General features: G+C 55.7%; 1 protein-coding gene across 2 annotated transcripts; it reads left to right on the top strand.

Moving 5' to 3' along the window:
• Positions 1–9268: 9268 nt before the first annotated feature.
• On the top strand, positions 9269–12567 carry LOC100221316 (class II histocompatibility antigen, B-L beta chain). Of its 2 annotated transcripts, none has more exons than XM_041712346.2 (5): positions 9269–9436; positions 9895–10126; positions 11196–11477; positions 12189–12295; positions 12395–12567. In XM_041712346.2, the coding sequence occupies exons 1-5, from the start codon at positions 9352–9354 to the stop codon at positions 12550–12552; spliced, it is 864 nt and encodes a 287-aa protein (XP_041568280.2). In that variant the 5' UTR covers positions 9269–9351; the 3' UTR covers positions 12553–12567. The 2 variants fall into 2 exon arrangements, with proteins under 2 accessions (XP_041568280.2, XP_041568281.2); XM_041712347.2 differs by having other exon boundaries at positions 9270–9436; positions 9895–10164.
• Positions 12568–17432: the final 4865 nt, after the last annotated feature.

Raw genomic sequence — 17432 nt, 5'->3', positions numbered from 1 at the left:
AGATCGGGAGGCAGGCAGGACATGGTATGAAAATTGGTTTAATGTTTCACCTTGGCTAACCACCTTGCTGTCTGCCTTAGCAGGACCGCTTATTATATTGATTCTGGGACTTATATTCGGGCCTTGTATATTACGCTGTATTGTACACGATATTAAAAAACGATTTGACATAGCTAAACTGCTAAATTTAACTACGAGGTCAGGGGAAAAATATAAAAATGCATCTATTAATGAGAAGGAAGATTGTTGTGAATGTGGTTTGCCACGAGGGGCTACGCCTATTGTAATTGTGAAGTATTACCATGTGAGTGTTATGATAAATGTTGGGATTGTGGAAAAAGGTTTATTTACAGTACCGAGAATGAAAGCAACGTCTAATAAACAATAATAGGATAGAGAGAAGATGGGGGGAATTGTGAGAAACTACAGATTGAGATATTGTTTATTAAGATATATGTAAAGGTTAGACAATTGTGAGAAACTACAGATTGAGATATTGTTTATTAAGATATATGTAAAGGTTAGACAACTGTGAGAAAAATACAGACTGAGGTATTGTCTATTGAGATAAGGTTAGGCCACGGAGGTATGCAAACAGCGAACGGACACAGCTGATGCAAGATAAGATAACAAGCACTTCAACCGGAGACTGACTATGCAAGATAAAGATCACGACAACCATTCACACTAGGGACTGCTTATACAAACACAAGATAACGGCAGGAATTGGCTTGCAAACTCCAGGGAGACAAAAGAAAAAATAGGAATTAAAGGAGACAGTTTGAGCGAATCGGGGTAGCAGCCGGAGCTTCGGGTTTTTGGAAGTATTCGGTCTGCTACCCAGCGCGCTGTTACCCTTGTTCATATCCTACTTGCTGTAAATTAATAAAATTCTTAATTGGATTATGTTCCGTTGTGGCGCAAATTTAAAACAGGCCTAAACAAGTCTCCTATGAATTCTCTCCCTGGCAAGTTCAGTTCCACCCCCGAATGGCCCTCAGCATTCTCAAGGCAGCGGGAGGAGCCGGGTGCTGCCCCGGAGCCCCGTTGGGAAGGGAGAGCGCGGCACAGAGCGAGCCCTTGCCGCCCGGGATGGCCACAGGCCCAGGAGAGCCGGGGGGGCAGCGCCAGAGCCCTGCTCAGGGCCCCCCTGGCTCCTCTGGCATCGGTTCCATCCCCACGGGCGCTCAGCGGTGCCGGTCCCGCCGCTCTGCCTGCGGGGCTGTCTGTGCCAGGCCCTGATGGAGGCAGGGCTGCGGCTGTGGCCCCTGGGCTCGGGGTGCTTCCTGCCCGGCACTCAGCATCGTCCGTGCCGTGCCCGTGCAGCACGACCCGGCGGGGCAGCTCCGCCTCGCCCCCTCCCCACAGCCATCCTGGCACGGCGGCTGCCCCTGGGCCGCGGCAGCCCCGAGCCGGACGGGCCCGGCAGGGAACCCGGGAGGGCTCCGTCCCCTGCGTGCCTCAGAAGAGAGTCCAGCCCCACTGCGTGCAGCAGGAGGGACGCAAAGCACTGGCACGCTTAGCAGAGCCCACAGCCCTCTCCACATCTGAAATGAGACCCCAAAACCCCGTCCTGTGCTCAGCAGAGACCCCCAGCCCCCTGCACACATTGGGAAAGATCCCAGTCTCCCTGCATGCCTCACATAGGATTCCAAATCTCATGCATAACTTCAAGTGGACCCCAGTGCCCTCCATGTCTCAGAGGAAACCTAAATTATCCCTGTGTGTCTCACAAGGGACCCTAGCCCCTCGTGCACCTTATGGGGTCTCCAAGCCCCCACGCGCCTTATGGGGAAGCCCGGGGCAGCGACGCCAAGTGTTTTGACCTGGAAATCAAGTGTGGTTGCAGCTGGGTTGTTGTGCCACTGGGGCTGTTTATCAGCCCCATCAGGCCCCAAGGCCACACAGCCCTTCCCTTCCCTTCCCTTCCCTTCCCTTCCCTTCCCTTCCCTTCCCTTCCCTTCCCTTCCCTTCCCTTCCCTTCCCTTCCCTTCCCTTCCCTTCCCTTCCCACCCTCGCCCAGAGGAGCAGACCCTGTGCAGCACCCTGGATTGGTGATGGCCCATCAATTAGGTCCTACCAACTGTGTGTTAATTGGGGAGGAGCTTTGTTTTGCCTGCTGGCATTGCTGCTCAGGCTGTGTCCCTGGAGATGTTCTTGATGGCTTCTCTCTTTTCCTGGGCATGCTACTGGAGGATGTCCAGGCCCAGATGATCCCACTGAAGGAGATGTGCCCTCAGCCCAGGGATGCTCAGCATGGGCTCCCCCAGCCCCTCAGGGCCCCGCTGATGGTCACAGCAGCCCCTGCCTGGCTCCTGCCTGCCCTCACCGTGGGCATCCATGGCTGCTCCTGGCCATGGAACTCAGCCAGTGCTGGTGCCGGCTGGGCTTTGCTGTTGGAAACACCTGGACATATCTCTGACAACTCTTATTACTTTATTTGAACATAAAATGTGGGCCAAGCCCTGCCCTGGCAGGTGGGGCCTGCCCACCTTCAGTCATGCTAGGGGAACAGGACCAGGGGGCTCAGGGGCAGAGGGTCTCGTTGTGGAGGGGTTTGTTTTGGGAATGGCTCAAGATGGTGAGGAAGCTGTGGAAGGGCAGATGGGGACAGACGTGAAGAGCTGGAAACACAGGTCAAGTTCTCTCTGCCGGAGTTGTTAGGCTCGTCTCCTGGAGATGCACAGCAGCACCTTGGGAGAGAGCAGTGGCTGAGGCCCCAGCTGCCAGTGGCACACAGGGAGCCTCCTGCACAGCAGGGCCCAGAGCTGGCAGGGCTCCCCAGCACGGCTGGAGCGGCTGGCACACCTTGGCCCAGCTGGACAGCTGCCCCTCAAGGCCCCGGCGAGCAGGGGACGGCTCTGGGCAGGCTCCCTGGCCAGGAGCGGGCCCCAGAGCGCCTCTGCCTTTCAGGGACAATCTCGTCCTTGCTCTTTCTCCTCCCCACCTTGCTCTGCCTCTGCCCTGTGCCCCTGGGGCTGCTCTTGGCCAGGCAGCCTCAGTGGGAGCCAGCACTGGCTGCAGCCCCAGCGGGCCCCGCAGGACAAGCCTCAGCAATGAAGAGGCCAAGGAAAGCACTGGGCAGAGCAGAGCCCTCAGCCGAGTTCTTTGGACAGCCATGGACTGGCCACAGCTCCACTGCAGCCTCACTGGGAATCTTCCCTGATTTTTAGCAGCCTTTAAAGGAAGCTGTTTGAGATTGAGATCAGCAAAACACTCACCATTTTCTGTTCCAGCAAGACCAGATTCCGACAGAGCACATCATCAGGCCAAGTGCTGCACCAGCCACAATGACCACCAACTTCATCAAACAAGATGTTCCCCGGCAGAAATCTCTTCTCATGCTTTTCCAGATTTTGTCAGCACGTGTTGAGGTGCCAGCTGCATCTTGGGAGCAATGGGGAGCGTGAGCCATTGCTATGCTGCACTGCTGAGCTGGCAGCAGGGTGGATACGGCCAGGACATTCTCGCTCTCTGTTTGCCCCTGAGCTGGGGCCTGCAGGCACCTTGCTGCCTCTTGGCACAGGACTGCTCAGTGCCCAAAGCCCTGAGCCTGCATGCAATAATTCCTCTGTGCTGTGCTGTGCTGCTCCCAGCCATACTTGTCAAAGAGGTGGATAAAGACAAGGAAAATGCCCAGAGTTTTGGAGCTGCTCCAAAACTCCACCCTCCAGCAAACAGGTGCCTCTCTGTATCTCCCCAGAGAGTAGGAAACTGCAGGCATCTCAGGCCCATGGTGCAGCTGGGGCTCCCTGTCAGCTGGTGCCAAATGCCTTCCTGCAGAGGCTGGGGAGAAGCTGCAGCCAGGCCAGGCTGGGAAACAGCCCTGCAGCCTGTGAGAGCAGCAGCGGGGCAGCGAGGCTGCCATGGATCCCTTCCTGCTGTGCCAGGCACGGCCTGTCCAGATCTGCAGGGACAGCCCCCGGCTGCTGAGTCCCAGGGGAAGGGGGAGGGAAATGCACCCACCATGCTGTCTCTCCAGATCACTCAGGATTTCTTCAAGATGTTTTGATTCCTCCCTGGATTTACTCCTTCCTATATGTTTGTTCTTTCCTCTCAGGGGACCTTAAGAGAAATATTTCCATTTCCCAGGCATGGATACCACAAAACCCGTGCTCAGCCTGTGCAGTCAGCAGGGACACACTACTCACCCCTGCGATGGAAGATGGGCTTGCGAGCAACATCCACCAAAGGACCTGAGAAAGTCTTCTCTGCAGCCACACCTGTAACTCAACAGCCACAAGAGCTTCTGTCATCTCTGAAGATCTGCACGGGCAGCACTGAGCCCCAGGAGCGGTGAGGGGATGGCCCAGGGCGAGGGCACACACGTGCGTCGTTTTGTCCTGGCACCTGCAGCGATGCCCCCCTGGCCGAGCTTTGGGCTCTGAGCTGGCAGCTCTCGCAGGGGGAAAGGCCTTGACCTACCCTCACCATCTCCCAGAGGCTCAGTGATGGGTATGGGTTGGGAATCCAGATCCTCTTCATCCTCACGTTCAGCTGCAAAGAAAGGCAGGACAGAACCCCTCCGGGGACACTGCTGAAGATTCTCCTTCAGGCTGCAGTGGCAGTGAGTGCCCCTGGGCGATTGGAGCCCTCCAAGGTCTTCCCTCAGCTCTGCCTTCCACTCAGGAGCAGGGGCAGGGGGACCACATGCCAGTGCTGGCCCCGCACTGGGATGGAAGGAGCCCCTTGTGGGGCAGTCAGGGGAGAAAGGACTCCCTGGAGCTGCCAGCAGCTCTAAACCCAGCCGCAGACAGGGCCAGGGCTTGGCAGCAGCAGCAGGAGCAGCTCAGGCTCCCTGGGGCAGGCAAAGGAGCTGAGAAAGGCTCAGCCCCGGGGCACAGCCCTGGGCCCGGCCCTTCCCTCTCTGCTCTTCTCTGGGGCTGCACAGAGCACACGGAAGGACACACTGGCATTGCACATGGGTGGAAGATGGACAGCTAAATGCTCCTTCCTCCCACTGACAGTGATCCTCCTGTGGGATTGCTGTTGGGCACAGGAGTAGGAATTTGGGGGACAGGATTTCCAGAATCCATCAAACTTCAAAGGATCTTAAAGGAAATCACACATAAATATTCCTCTGAACAATGATTTCTCTGTTAGGAAAGGGTTGCTGATAACCTACCTTCACCAGACTCCAAGATCCTTAAACCGTGGTTTATCACTCTTTCCAAACGCTTCAAGTTACGGTCCCAATCTAGAAAGGAGCACAGATGGGAAATGTTCCATGGTGTGCTGGGATCCCCCTTCTATGAGGAAGTGAGCACTGCAAGGGGCTCCGGTAATGCTGTGAGCCCGCCCTGCCAAGCAGCAGAGAGGGCAGCTCAAGGCTCAGCAGGGCTCAGGCCCAGAGGCACAGCAATTACCTCCTGTGACTGTGCCTGGCAGCGCCTCCCTTCCTGCAGCAGAGGCTGCCAATGAGCCACTGCTTCCTCTGGGAAACTCAGCCTTCAGCACAGCCTCTCCTTCCATCTCTGGGGAAAGGAAAAGGGACAGCTGGATCATTTGGGCTGTTCCCCAGCAGGAAGGTGGCATCTTCAGGAGGCAAAGCTTGTCTCAGTCATGGATGAGATTCGGGATAAAGACCAGGTTACTGGGGCTGCTGCAGGGCCCACCCTCCTTCAAACATCTGCGCCTTCAGATGTGCTCAGTGACTGGGAAATTGCAGGGGATCTCAGGGTGTGCATGAGCCATGGTGCAGTTGGGGCTCCCTGTCAGCTGGTGCCAAATGCCTTCCTGCAGAGGCTGGGGAGAAGCTGCAGCCAGGCCAGGCTGGGAAACAGCCCTGCAGGCCGTGGGAGCAGCAGCGGGACAGCGAGGCTGCCATGGATCCCTTCCTGCTGTGCTAGGCAGGGTCTGTCCAGATGTGCAGGGAAAGCCCCCAGCTGCTGAGTCCCAGGGGAAGTGGGAGGGGGAGGGAAATGCATCCACCACGGCGTCTCTCCAGATCTCTCAGCATCTTCTCTATGTGTTTGTATGTCTCTAGAGCCTTACTGTTTCCTGTAGGTTTGTTCCTCCCTCTGAGAAGACCTTAAGAGGAGTATTTGCATTTCAGATGGATGGATCCCACAAAACCATGGCTCAGCCTGTGCTGTCATCGGGGACACACTACTCACCCCTGCGATGGGAGACGGACTTGTGTTCAGCAACCAGGAAAGGAGCCTGAAATGTCCTCCCTGCAGACGCACCTGCAACTCAATAGCCACAGAAGCTTCTGCCAGCTGGTTCCTGCCAGGTTGTCAGTGATTATTCTTTTAGGAACATTATCAGTATACCTGCACGAGACTTCAGAGGCTGGAAATCTTCATGGAGCCAAGCTGCTGGAGAAGCCTTCCGAACATGCTCATCTAGAAGGGAGCACAGATGAGAACCAGTTCCTTGTGTGCTGGCATCCCCCTCTGTCTGTGGGAACTTGGCACTGCAAGGGGCTCAGGGAAGGCCATGGGAGCCAGATGTGAAAGGACAAGGCCAAAGCTGCACAGGGGCCTGGGGAGCTCTGGGCTGTCTCTTGGCCAGTCTCCACACTTTGGTAGGCCCTGTGCCACATCCCTGGGAGGGCAGCTGGAGCAGCCCATGGGCCACGGGACTTCACTCCCTCCCACAGAGGAAACCCTCCCTAAAGCCCAGGGGAAAACCATCCCCAGCGCTTCCCCGGAGAGCAGGGAGCGCTGTCCTGGGAAAGGGGAGCCAGGCTGCCGGCTCACCTGCTCCCTGCGCTTGCAATGGAGCAGCCTGGGCAGCCCTGGCAGGCAGGGCCACGGCCAGGAGGAGCAGGAGGAGGAGGCGCAGAGCAAGGGCCATGGTGCCTTGCCCTGTGCCAGTCCCGCCGCTCTTGCTGCCACCTCTGTCCTGACACCGCTGTCCCAATGTCAGCACCACTGCTGCCACCGCCGCTGCTGCCGCAGCAGTTGTGCTCAAGGACTGCCTGCTCGGGCGTTGTGGTGCTCTGCAACCACGGAGCTCTGGGACCTCTGTGACCTCAGAGCCTGCTCTGACCTCAGCCTGCTGCGACCCCAGAGCCTGCTGGGACCTCATGGCCTTAGCTGTACCCCAGAGTGTACCCCTTTCTGTACAAATGGACTGCCCTGAGTGTAAATATTTTGCTTCATCCGAGGGCCATTGCTCAGCAAAACCTTTATTTTGCCTGCTGACATTGCTGGTCAGACTGTGTCCCTGCAGATGCTCTTGATTGTTGCAGTACAAATTTCATTTACTGTTTCCCTCTTAGGTGCTTCGTTCTGTTGTATCCCCATGTTCTCCCTGAGTTTGTTCACCCCTGGCTTTTACCCTCCCTCAAAGCTGACCCCCATGCCATTCCCCGCCCCTTGTTCCAGCTCTTTCCCTGCCTGTCATAGCAACCCAGCCCCTTGGTCCCCGAACCTTCCCTGGCACTTTCCCATTGGGACAATCCCTGATTGCAACACCTTTTTGGGATACTCCAATTCCTCAAGGCCCCATTGGCCCGTGTGACCCATCCTCTCCACCCTCCTACCCCAATGGGCTCCAGACACGGGATGTGATCTCCTCACTCCTCCCCTGAGGATTCCCTCTTGGTGAGCTGTTTGTATCCACTCCTTGACTTGTATCTTGCACAGGAGTGCCGTGGGCTCTCTGTTTCTGCTCTTTTCACCTGAAATAAACTCTTTCTTGTGGAACCTCAAGACGGAGAGCTGCCTCCTCTCTCCTCTGCCCTGTCCCTGTTGTGGCTTTTGTCGGGCTTTAAGAGGCAATCTCAAGACCCTCACTCATTTGCCTGCCGATTGCCACGAGAAGGAACTCCCTTCCCCCACTGCAGTTCCGGCTTGGAGAAGGCAACAGTGCAGGTGCAGCCGCTGTACCGTTACATTCTGTTCCGAATGAGGCCCGGCAAGAACTTGGCAAGAATTTGGCAAGGACTTGGCAAAGACCCAGCGTGGACCCAGCACAGAGCGGCCTTCTGCAATTCCTGCTTCACTCTCCACCTTTAGAGCCAAATGAACTGTTGGGGTGACTCTGGTGGTCTCTCACTGAAGACCCCTCATCTGCCTCCTTACCACCGTGACAGACGGAGATCAAGAACCCTCTCCCCAAGGACTGAGACTGAGACCCCTACCACAGAGAGTGGTGGGGGGGGAATGACATGACCTGTTCTTCTCCAGTAACTTAAATGGACTTGTTCATCATTGTGTTTGTTCAGCCTGGATGATTTTCTGTAGATACACCTGTTCCCCCCATAGCAATTTCAATAGACTCTCATTGTTCTGCATGTTCCCCCCTTTCCTTCTGTGGACTGTGACTGGACCCCTGGGCTGGGCAGGACTTTGGAGACTCTCCCCAACACAACGAGACGGATCCCCATGGTCCAGACCACTGAGGACCTCGCCTGTGTTGGCAGCTATTCCCATCCCCCCTTATCTCTCTCTCTCTCTCTCTCTCTCTCTCCTTTTTATTTCTTTTCTGATCCCACTATCGCATTTATTGTTTTTTGGCCCTTAATAAAGGTGCATCTGTTGTGATTAAACTGATAGTCCCCTGCTGTTTGTCTTTTGCACTTTGGGATTGGCTAATGAATCATCACGACACCCCGCTATAAGCGGATCGTGACACAGTGTCAAACCATGACAGGCGCTCGCCCCTATTTAATAATATATTATTTATCTAAAAAGTACATTTTAAAGTGTTTTAAAAATTAATATTTTAAAAATTTTAAAAGAATACGATTTTATTATAATTAGTATAATTTGAGTATTATTATGTATTAATAGTATAAAATTATGTTAATAGCTATTAATCATAGGTTACTATATAAAAATTATATTATAATTAGAATTTATATAATTTTACTCCAATTCCATTCATAGTTTATCATTTTGTTTACCGATAGTTCGGCAAATTTCGTTCCTTTAGATGACTGGGACGAAGGGGTCGGAGCAGGAATTTCTGTAGGAGCACAGCGCCCCAAAAATTGGGGTGAAATGCGGAAAGAACGGCTCTGATTGGCTGGCCCGGCACAGCCCGCGCCCCCCATCCCCGCCCCCGCCTGCCCCGCGCCCCAAGGCTCCCCCTGCCCAAAAATCCCCACCCGGGGCTGCAGCGTCCCGAAACCCCTCAGCCAATCAGAGCGCGGGCAGGACGCGGCACAGCCAATGGGAGCTCGGAGCGTTAATTACCTCATCGGTTGCTGGGTAGAGCGTCTGAAAATCGGGCTCCCAACGGAACCGGCCAATTAGAGCGGGCGAAAAACTCCTCGGTCAGTAATAGAGGAGCCAAAAAACAGCACAGCCAATCAGATCGCGGCCAAAAACCCCGCCCGAGCAATCAGGGAGCGCGTCCCTAAAGCTGCGGGGCTGGTGGTGCCGGTGCGGCGCTGCCATGGGGCGAGGGGCGGCAGCCGGGGCCGTGCTGGTGGCACTGGTGGCGCTGGGAGCCGCCCCGGCTGCGGGCGCGGAGCTCTCGGGTGAGCGGGGGGCGCGGGAGGCGCTGGGCCGGGGGGGAGAAGGGGGAACAGGGGGAAAAGGGGGAGCCCGGGATGGAGGGGGAGGAGGAGGGGACCCCCAAAGGGAGAGCGGGAGGGGCGGGGGAGGGTGGGGAGCGGGGAAATGGGGAGAGGGGACCCCAAATCTGAGCCCGAGGGGCTGGGGGTTGGGACAATAGTCTTAAAATGGGCGGGAAAGTGGGAAATTCGGGAGCCCAGAAGTGATTTTGGGGTGCGGGCGGAGGCGGGAGGGGAGAGGATGCGGAAGGGGAAATGGGGGAAGGGCGGCCAAGAGGAAGCGGCAGCGCGGGCAGGAGGGTCCCAGGGCGGCCGTGGGGCACAGGGGGTGCGGAGTGGGGATCCGGGGTGGGCCCCGGAGCTCTGGGGGTGTTGGGGGGGAGCTGGGGGGGCACCCCCTGAGCTGTGTCCTGCACTCACAGGGGTGCTCCAGGAGATGGTGTACCACGAGTGTCACTTCACGAACGGCACGGAGAGGGTGAGGTACGTGGAGAGGTTAATCTACAACCGCGAGCAGTACCTGATGTTCGACACCGACGTGGGGGAGTTCGTGGGGTTCACCCCCCGTGGGGAGAAGTGTGCCACGCACTGGAACAGCAACCCGAAATGGATGGAGTACAAACGGACTGCGGTGGACTGGTTCTGTAAATTCTGGTACAAGACTTTTACCCCGTTCCTCACGGAGCGTCGAGGTGAGCGCGGGGCTGAGCGTGTCCCCTCGGGCCCGGCCCTGCCAACGACCCCGGAGCCCCTCAAAATCTCCCTGGGAATCGGCCCAGAGCCCTCAGCCCTCCCTGGGCCCATTCCCGGGGGCTCCTGTCCCTTCCCTTGATCCCCATGGGCCTCCCACTTCATTCCCAGTCCATTCCCAGTCCCGCAGAGTCTATTCACGGCACATACCAGTGCAATCCCAGTCCATTCCCAGTCCCTCCCAATCCATTCCACTCCAAGTCCATCCCAGTCCATTCCAAGACCATTCCCAGCCGATTCCCAGTCCATGTCCCAGATCTCTCAGCCCATCCCAGTCCCCAGACCATTCCCAATCGATCCCACTGCGTTCCCATCTATTCCCAGTCTATCCCTCCAAGTCAATCCCAGTCCATTCTCTGTCGATTCCCAATCCCTCCCAGTCCATTCCCAGTCCCACCTAATCCATCACAGTCCATTCCCAGTCCCATCCAGTGTATTTCCAATCCATCCCATTCCATTCCCAATCCATGCGCAGGCTCTCCCAGGCCCTTCCCAGAGCATCCCAGTACAAACTCTTTCCCTCCCAGTCCATTCCCAGTCCATCCTAGTCCATTTCCAGTCCAGTTCATTTTCTGTCCATCCCAGTCCATCCCATTCCATTCCCATTCCATGCTCAGTCTTTCCCAATCCATTCCCAGACCATTTCCAGTCTATTCCCAGTCCAGTCTCTGTCCATTCCCATTCCTCCCAGTCCACCTCAGTCCATCCTAGTCCATTCCCAGTCCCTTCCAGTTCCTCCCAGTCCATTCCCAGTCCATCCGAGACCCTCCAACTCCATTCCCAGTCTGTTCAATTCCATTCCCAGTCCCTCCCAGTCCATCCCTGATCCCTCCCAGTCCATTCCCAGTCCCTCCCAGTCCCTCCCAGTCCCTCCCAGTCCCTCCCAGTCCCCCCCAGCCCCACCCCAGTCCCTCCCCTCCCTCTCCCAGTGCCCCCAGCCGATCCCAGTCCGTCCCCGCTCTCTCTCTCCCAGTGCCCCCCAGCGTCTCCATCTCGCTGGTGCCCTCGAGCTCCCAGCCCGGCCCCGGCCGCCTGCTCTGCTCCGTGCTGGATTTCTACCCTGCCCCGATCCAGGTGAGGTGGTTCCAGGGCCAGCAGGAGCTCTCGGAGCACGTGGTGGCCACCGAGGTGGTCCCCAACGGGGACTGGAGCTACCAGCTGCTGGTGCTGCTGGAAACCCCCCCCCGGCGCGGGCTCACCTACAGCTGCCAGGTGGAGCACGGCAGCCTGGAGCACCCCCTGAGCCAGAGCTGGGGTACGGGGGAGCCGCTGGGGTCGGGCCAGAGCCGCGGGCGGGGGCTGGGAGCCACTGGGAGGGAGCTGGAGAGAGCCGGCCGGCAACTGGGAGAGGGGCTGGGGGCTGGGGGAGGGCTGGGAAGGGCTTTGGGGGGTGCTGGGGAGGGTGGGATGGGGTTGGGGGGGTGCTGGGGGGCACTGGGAGGGGGTTTGGGGGTGCTGGGAGTGACCGGGAGGGAGTTTGGGGGTGCCGGGTGTGGCTGGGAGGGAGTTTGGGGGTGCTGGGAGTGATTGGGAGGGAGTTTGGGGGTGCTGGGATTTACTGGGAGTGGGTTTGGAGGTGCTGGGATTTACTGGGAGTGGGTTTTAGAGGGTCTGGTTTTAATTGCGATTGAGTTTGGGGGTACTGGAATTTACTGGGAGGGAGTTTGGGGGTACTGGAATTTACTGGGAGGGAGTTTGGGGGTGCTGGGTGTGGCTGGGAGGGAGTTTGGGGGTGCTGGGTGTGACTGGGAGGGGGTTTGGGGGTGCTGGGTGTGACTGGGAGGGGGTTTGGGGGTGCCGGGTGTGACTGGGAGGGAGTTTGGGGGTGCCGGGTGTGGCTAGCAGGGATCGGGGGGAGGTTTCGGGGGGTCCCAGCCGGGCCGGGGGGGGCGAGCGGGAGGGCGGCGGGAGGGGCTGGGGGTGTCGGGGGGAGGTTTTGGGGCGCTGAGCCCCGCGGACCCCCCAGAGATGCCGCCGGACGCCGCCCGCAGCAAGATGCTGACGGGCATCGGGGGCTTCGTCTTGGGCTCGCTCTTCCTGGCGCTGGGGCTCGGCTTCTACCTGCGCAAGAAGGTCCGGGGGGGTGCCGGGGGTCGTGTCCCCCCCGGGCCGGAGCGGCTGCGTTCCCCCGGGGCCCCCGGCCCGGCCTCACCCCCTTTTCTCTGCCCGCAGAGCTCCTGAGCCGCCGGCGGCCGCAGCCGCTCCCCGCGGCCTCGGGCCCGGCCGGGACCCCCCGCTCCGTCCCCGCGGGGATTTTGGGGGGGTCCCGTGTCCCCCCCAGCCCCGCTGCCGCTCTGCCCCCGCCCGCCCGCTCCCAGTGCTCCCAATAAAGCTTCCCAGTTGGCCCTGGGGCCGTTTGTGGGGGGCGGGTTGGGGGGAGGGGTTTGGGGGGGCGGTGGGGACGGGTTTGGGAAAAGGGAGGGGGACAGAGGGATGGAGGAGGAGGAGGAGGAGGAGGAGGAGCAGAGAGGAACTCCCAGGACGGTTTTTGGGCTCCCCCGCGCTGTTTTGGGGTTTCTGCGCTCACGCAGCCCCCGCAGCGTTGCAGCCCCGGGGCCGCCGCTCCCCTCCTGCCCTCCCGAGCCTTTCCCGGCCCAACCGGAGCCGCTCCCGGCTCAGCCCCCGCAGGAAGCCGGGGCCGCCACCGCCTTCCAAGCGTCGCTGCTCAACGGCCCCGGCGATTCCCATCGATTCCCGCGGCCGGCTGCGATCTCCAGCGCCGGGAGCGCTCCGGCTTTCGGCACCCCGGAGCGGGATTTGTCATTCCCGGGGTGTGGGAAGCCCAAGGAATGGGGAACATCCCCCTGAGAGTCCCGGGAACATCCCCCTGTGTGCATTGGGAACATCCCCCTGTGTGCATTGGGAACATCCCCCTGTGTGCATTGGGAACATCCCCCTGTGTGCATTGGGAACATCCCCCTGTGTGCATTGGGAACATCCCCCTGTGTCTCCCAGGAAAACTCTGACTTTTACCCTCATTCATGGAGAAAACTTCCAAAGCCTCAAAGTGAACCACAAAAATGCGAAATAGATCGTAGGGAGTAGTTTAGTGTGTCGCACGGGTGAGAAATTTAGATTTTAGGATTTTTAGGATGTTCTGAATTGGTTTAAGGTGCAGGATAGAGGGTGAGAAATTTACATTTTAGGATTTTTAGGATGTCATAAATGGGTTCAAGATGGAGGATAGAGGGTGAGAAATTTACATTTTAGGATTTTTAGGATGTTATAAATGGGTTCAAGATGGAGGATAGAAGGTGAGAAATTTAGGTTAAAGGATTTTTACTATACTGCATATTGGTAAAATATTGAGGACACAGGGTGTTGTCTCGAGTTCCTTTCTTCTTTTTATTCCTTCTTCTTATTAGGTCTGGGTGGTATCTTGTAATTGGGTAGAAAAATCCGCCTTGCGGCTCTTTAGCGGTCAGTTATTGGGTTAGAAACGGAAACAATTTAGGTGCCACTTCTTAATTAGTGTCGTGGTTTAACACAGGAAGAGAGTTTTGTTTTTTTGGAAGGAAGAGGTCAATGCAGTCAGGGGTCAGGTTTGGATAGTGACATTGGGGTGACCAACCGAAGGTGGACACGGCTCTGAGAGCACAGAGCGGTTCAAAGCGGAATTCCCAGGAGAACTCGGCCTGCAGAGGTAGGCCAGGGGGTGAAGGATCGGAACCGAGCTGGGCCAGCTCCTGCGGACGGAAGGGTGGAGAACATCTGGGGTGTCTTTGTTCCCCTCCCTAAGCCGGAGGGAAAAGAGACAGAGAGCCAGCAGACACCTGGGAGTTTGCCGGCGGAGGAGAAAAAGAAGGGGGGGAAGATGCCCAGCGTGGGAGATGGGAGACAGAGTCCTGGGCTGAGATTTCAGCCGTCCGGGGAGTCTGGGAATTTTAACCCTTTCCTGTGAAATGAAGGCTTTATGAAATATTACTCCTCCTGAATTTGAAGAAAAGAGAGACAGCCTGAAACCTCAGATGTTCAGAGAAGAAGGTTGGGGGGAGATGATAGAGTGGCTTTTGGCTGGACTCTGCTTGTTTATCATAGACTGAACCACTCTTTCTTTCAAGAGGGACTGCATTTTAGGGGGATGCATTGGTGAGCCAAGAGACCTTCTTCAGCAACTACCAGTTTTGGAATGGACAGAGAGAGAGTTGAGGAGGGTGTGAGGATGCCCTCCATCTTCAGAGAAGAAGAGAAGGCGATCTCTGTCCTTGGACCCTCAGCCCCAGGGGAAAATGGGGGGGACTCTAGTCCTGAATTGTGATACTGGACTGTTGTTCCTGGTGGTCCTTGGCAAAGCATCCTTAAAGGGGCCCTATAAGCAGTCTCTGTCCATGCCCGGTGGTGAGAGCACTGTGACATGGAGAGGAGAATGTCACACTGGCCAGTGTGTCTGGGCAGTGCCACGTGTGACATGGAAACACAAAAGGTGGCAGTTGTGTTTCCTGGGGGTCTGTGGTGCAAGGGGGACTCCTCTCTTCCCCGATGGACTCAGTATTGATTATATTGAAGGGTGAAAACTTGATTAAGGATCCAAATGGGTCTCGCTGGGGTTTGGTGGAGTTGGGTGGAGGGAGGAGAAATGTTTTGGAAGGTTTTCATTTCGAATTTTGTGTGGTTTTTTTTCTTTCCTTTCTTTTCCTTTTATAGTAGTAGCAGTAGTAGTGTAATAAAGTTTTTCCTTTGTTATTAAGTTTGGCCTGCTTTGCTCTGTTCTTGATCACATTTCACAGCATTTGATTGGTAGGTTGTATTTTCATGGGGCGCTGGCATTGTGCCAGCGTCAAACCATGACATTTTGCTGATAAATGAAAATAGACATTGAAAGATGAAAGAAACAATGGGGGAAAACCCTAAATTCCGTAAGAATTAAAAGTTAAAAGGAAGGGTTATACATTAGAGGGAAATCTCTGGTATCAGGTGTATCAGGAAGTCTGAACCTCTCAAGTACCTTGGCCAATGGGGAAAGAGAGAAGGGAAATATGGCCAAGAAATTAGGATAAAAAGGAGGCTGTGTCCTCCAAAAGTTTGAGAGACACCAGGGGAATGCCCCATTGCCTCTCCCTCTATTCAAATAAAGTAGAAGGACTCCTCTGACTCCTTTTTGGACATAAACCTCTGGTGTTTGTGGGTGAATTTTCCTGGCACCAGGGAACTTGTGCTCCTGGCCATGGCAGGGCACACCCATCTGCTCCCATCACTGCAGGCACTAAGGAAGGAGCAGCTTTTCCCCGCATCCCCAGCACCCCAGGTTACAGCCCAGCCCCAGCACTGCCCAGACACCGCAATGGGGTTCTCCCAGTCCCCTCCCAGATGATTCCTTGTGGCCCAGAGGAGCCCACAGGAGGCATCAGAGGGTTCTGGGGGGCTGGAGCACTTCTATGGGAAAGGCTGTGAGAACTGAGACCACTCTGCCTGAAGAAGACTCGGGAGAGACCTTAGAGCCTCTTCCAGCCCCTGAAGGGACTCAGGGAGAGCTGGGGAGGGACTTTGGACAAGGACCTGCAGGGACAGCACAAGGGGGAATGGCTTCCGACGGACAAAGGGCAGCATTCGATTGGATCTTGGGAAGAAATTCCTCCCTGGAGGAGGAACGGTAAGAAGGGTGGAGAGGCCCTGGCACAGGTTGCCCAGAACAAACAGAGATTGCTCTGGAACTGTTCAAGGCCAAGTTGGATGTGGCTTGGTAAAACTTCCCTCCTGGTGTTCTCATCAAGTAAGACCTCTTCCAGCAGGTTCTGTTTGTTCCATTTTCAAGGTCCAGGGCTGAAAGGATCCCCAAGGACAGGAGGAAGGGCTGAACTGCAATTCCAGAACTGGGGTAGGCTGGGAAAGCATTTAGGACCAACTGCCTCAGGGATAGCCATGCAGTCCTGAGTGTGCTCTTCCCTGTGTTCTTCCAGGTGGCCCAGGAGCTTGGACTGAGCCAGCAGCTCCCTTCCCAGATGTTTCTTCAGCAGGAACCTTGCTAAAGAGCCCCTGTGATGATCCAGCTGTGCTGAGCTGGCTCAGGACCCTTTTGAAATGGGACTTAGGGAAGGGAAGTGCAGGAAACCTGCAAGGGGGAAGCTGCTCAGCCATGGCTCTCCTGTGTGTCCCTGAGTGGGGTTCATTTCTCTGTTCCTGATTTCTGGATCCCCATTTCACCCCAAAAGAGACTTCCTTTCTCTGTTTGGTTGGTTTAACACCTTTGATGGTGAACATGAACAAATGTAACAGGAAGCTGATCTCTGATGGTGCAGTTTAATTTCATTGTAATCACAGTAATACATGTCCTAAGCACAAGCAATGTGCTCAGAGTAGAGGTAGATTTTAGGATCAGTAGAGGCATCTCACATGGTACTTTGTAATAGGACGGAATACCTGCCCTCCTCATAGCAGAATTAAGTACAGAAGTGCAGGACTGTGGAAAGACTTTTTTAGAGACTTCCATTTTATTTAATTCTTCTTCATTTTCTTTATTTATTTTTATTTTAATATAATTTAATAACATATTTGAAATCTGTTTATCCCACTGCATCCAGTAAAGTAAAGAATGGAAGGCAACTAATTTTAACATATTGCCCCTTCATGTCATCTTTTTTGGCGCTGAAATCCATGGTAAAGCATTGTCAGAAAACACTTCTGGAAAGAAAACAAAGCTCTCCTGGCACATATTTGCAAAGGCAAGCTGCAACATGGACAAGGGGGAATGGCTTTAACCTGAAAGAGATTTCGATTGGATATTAGGGGGAAACTCTTGGATGTGAGGGTGCTGAGGCCCTGGCACAGGTTGTCCAGAGCAGCTGTGGCTGCCCCTGGATCCCTGGAAGTGTCCAAGGCCAGGTTGGACAGGGCTTGGAGCAGCCTGAGTAGTGGAAGATGTCCCTGCCCAAGGATTGGAGCGAGATGATTTGCACATGATTATACTATTCATACACAGCTGGATTTAAGGGCGTTTTATAGGCCCTGGGGGAAAATACAGTGGAGTCAGTGGGCTTTGACTACCTGGTGGGCTGATTGCACTGGCTCCTTGCCTCTATCCAGGGGTGGTGATATGTCTTCACTGCTGTGGATACGGTGTCAGGATTGCTCTTTGCTCAGCCCACCAAATATGCCAACTAATAAACTGAAGCATTAAAGCAACTCCTACAAAGGTCCCCTCACTAAATACTGAGTGACCAAGGAACACATTCTAGTGGAAATAATGTCCAGAACTGGGAACAGATTGGCTACT

Source organism: Taeniopygia guttata, chromosome 32, assembly GCF_048771995.1.
Source record: "Taeniopygia guttata chromosome 32, bTaeGut7.mat, whole genome shotgun sequence".
Taxonomy (NCBI): Eukaryota; Metazoa; Chordata; class Aves; order Passeriformes; family Estrildidae; genus Taeniopygia; species Taeniopygia guttata.
Note: the sequence above shows the minus strand (reverse complement) of the source record. Positions and strands in the feature narration are given on the sequence as shown.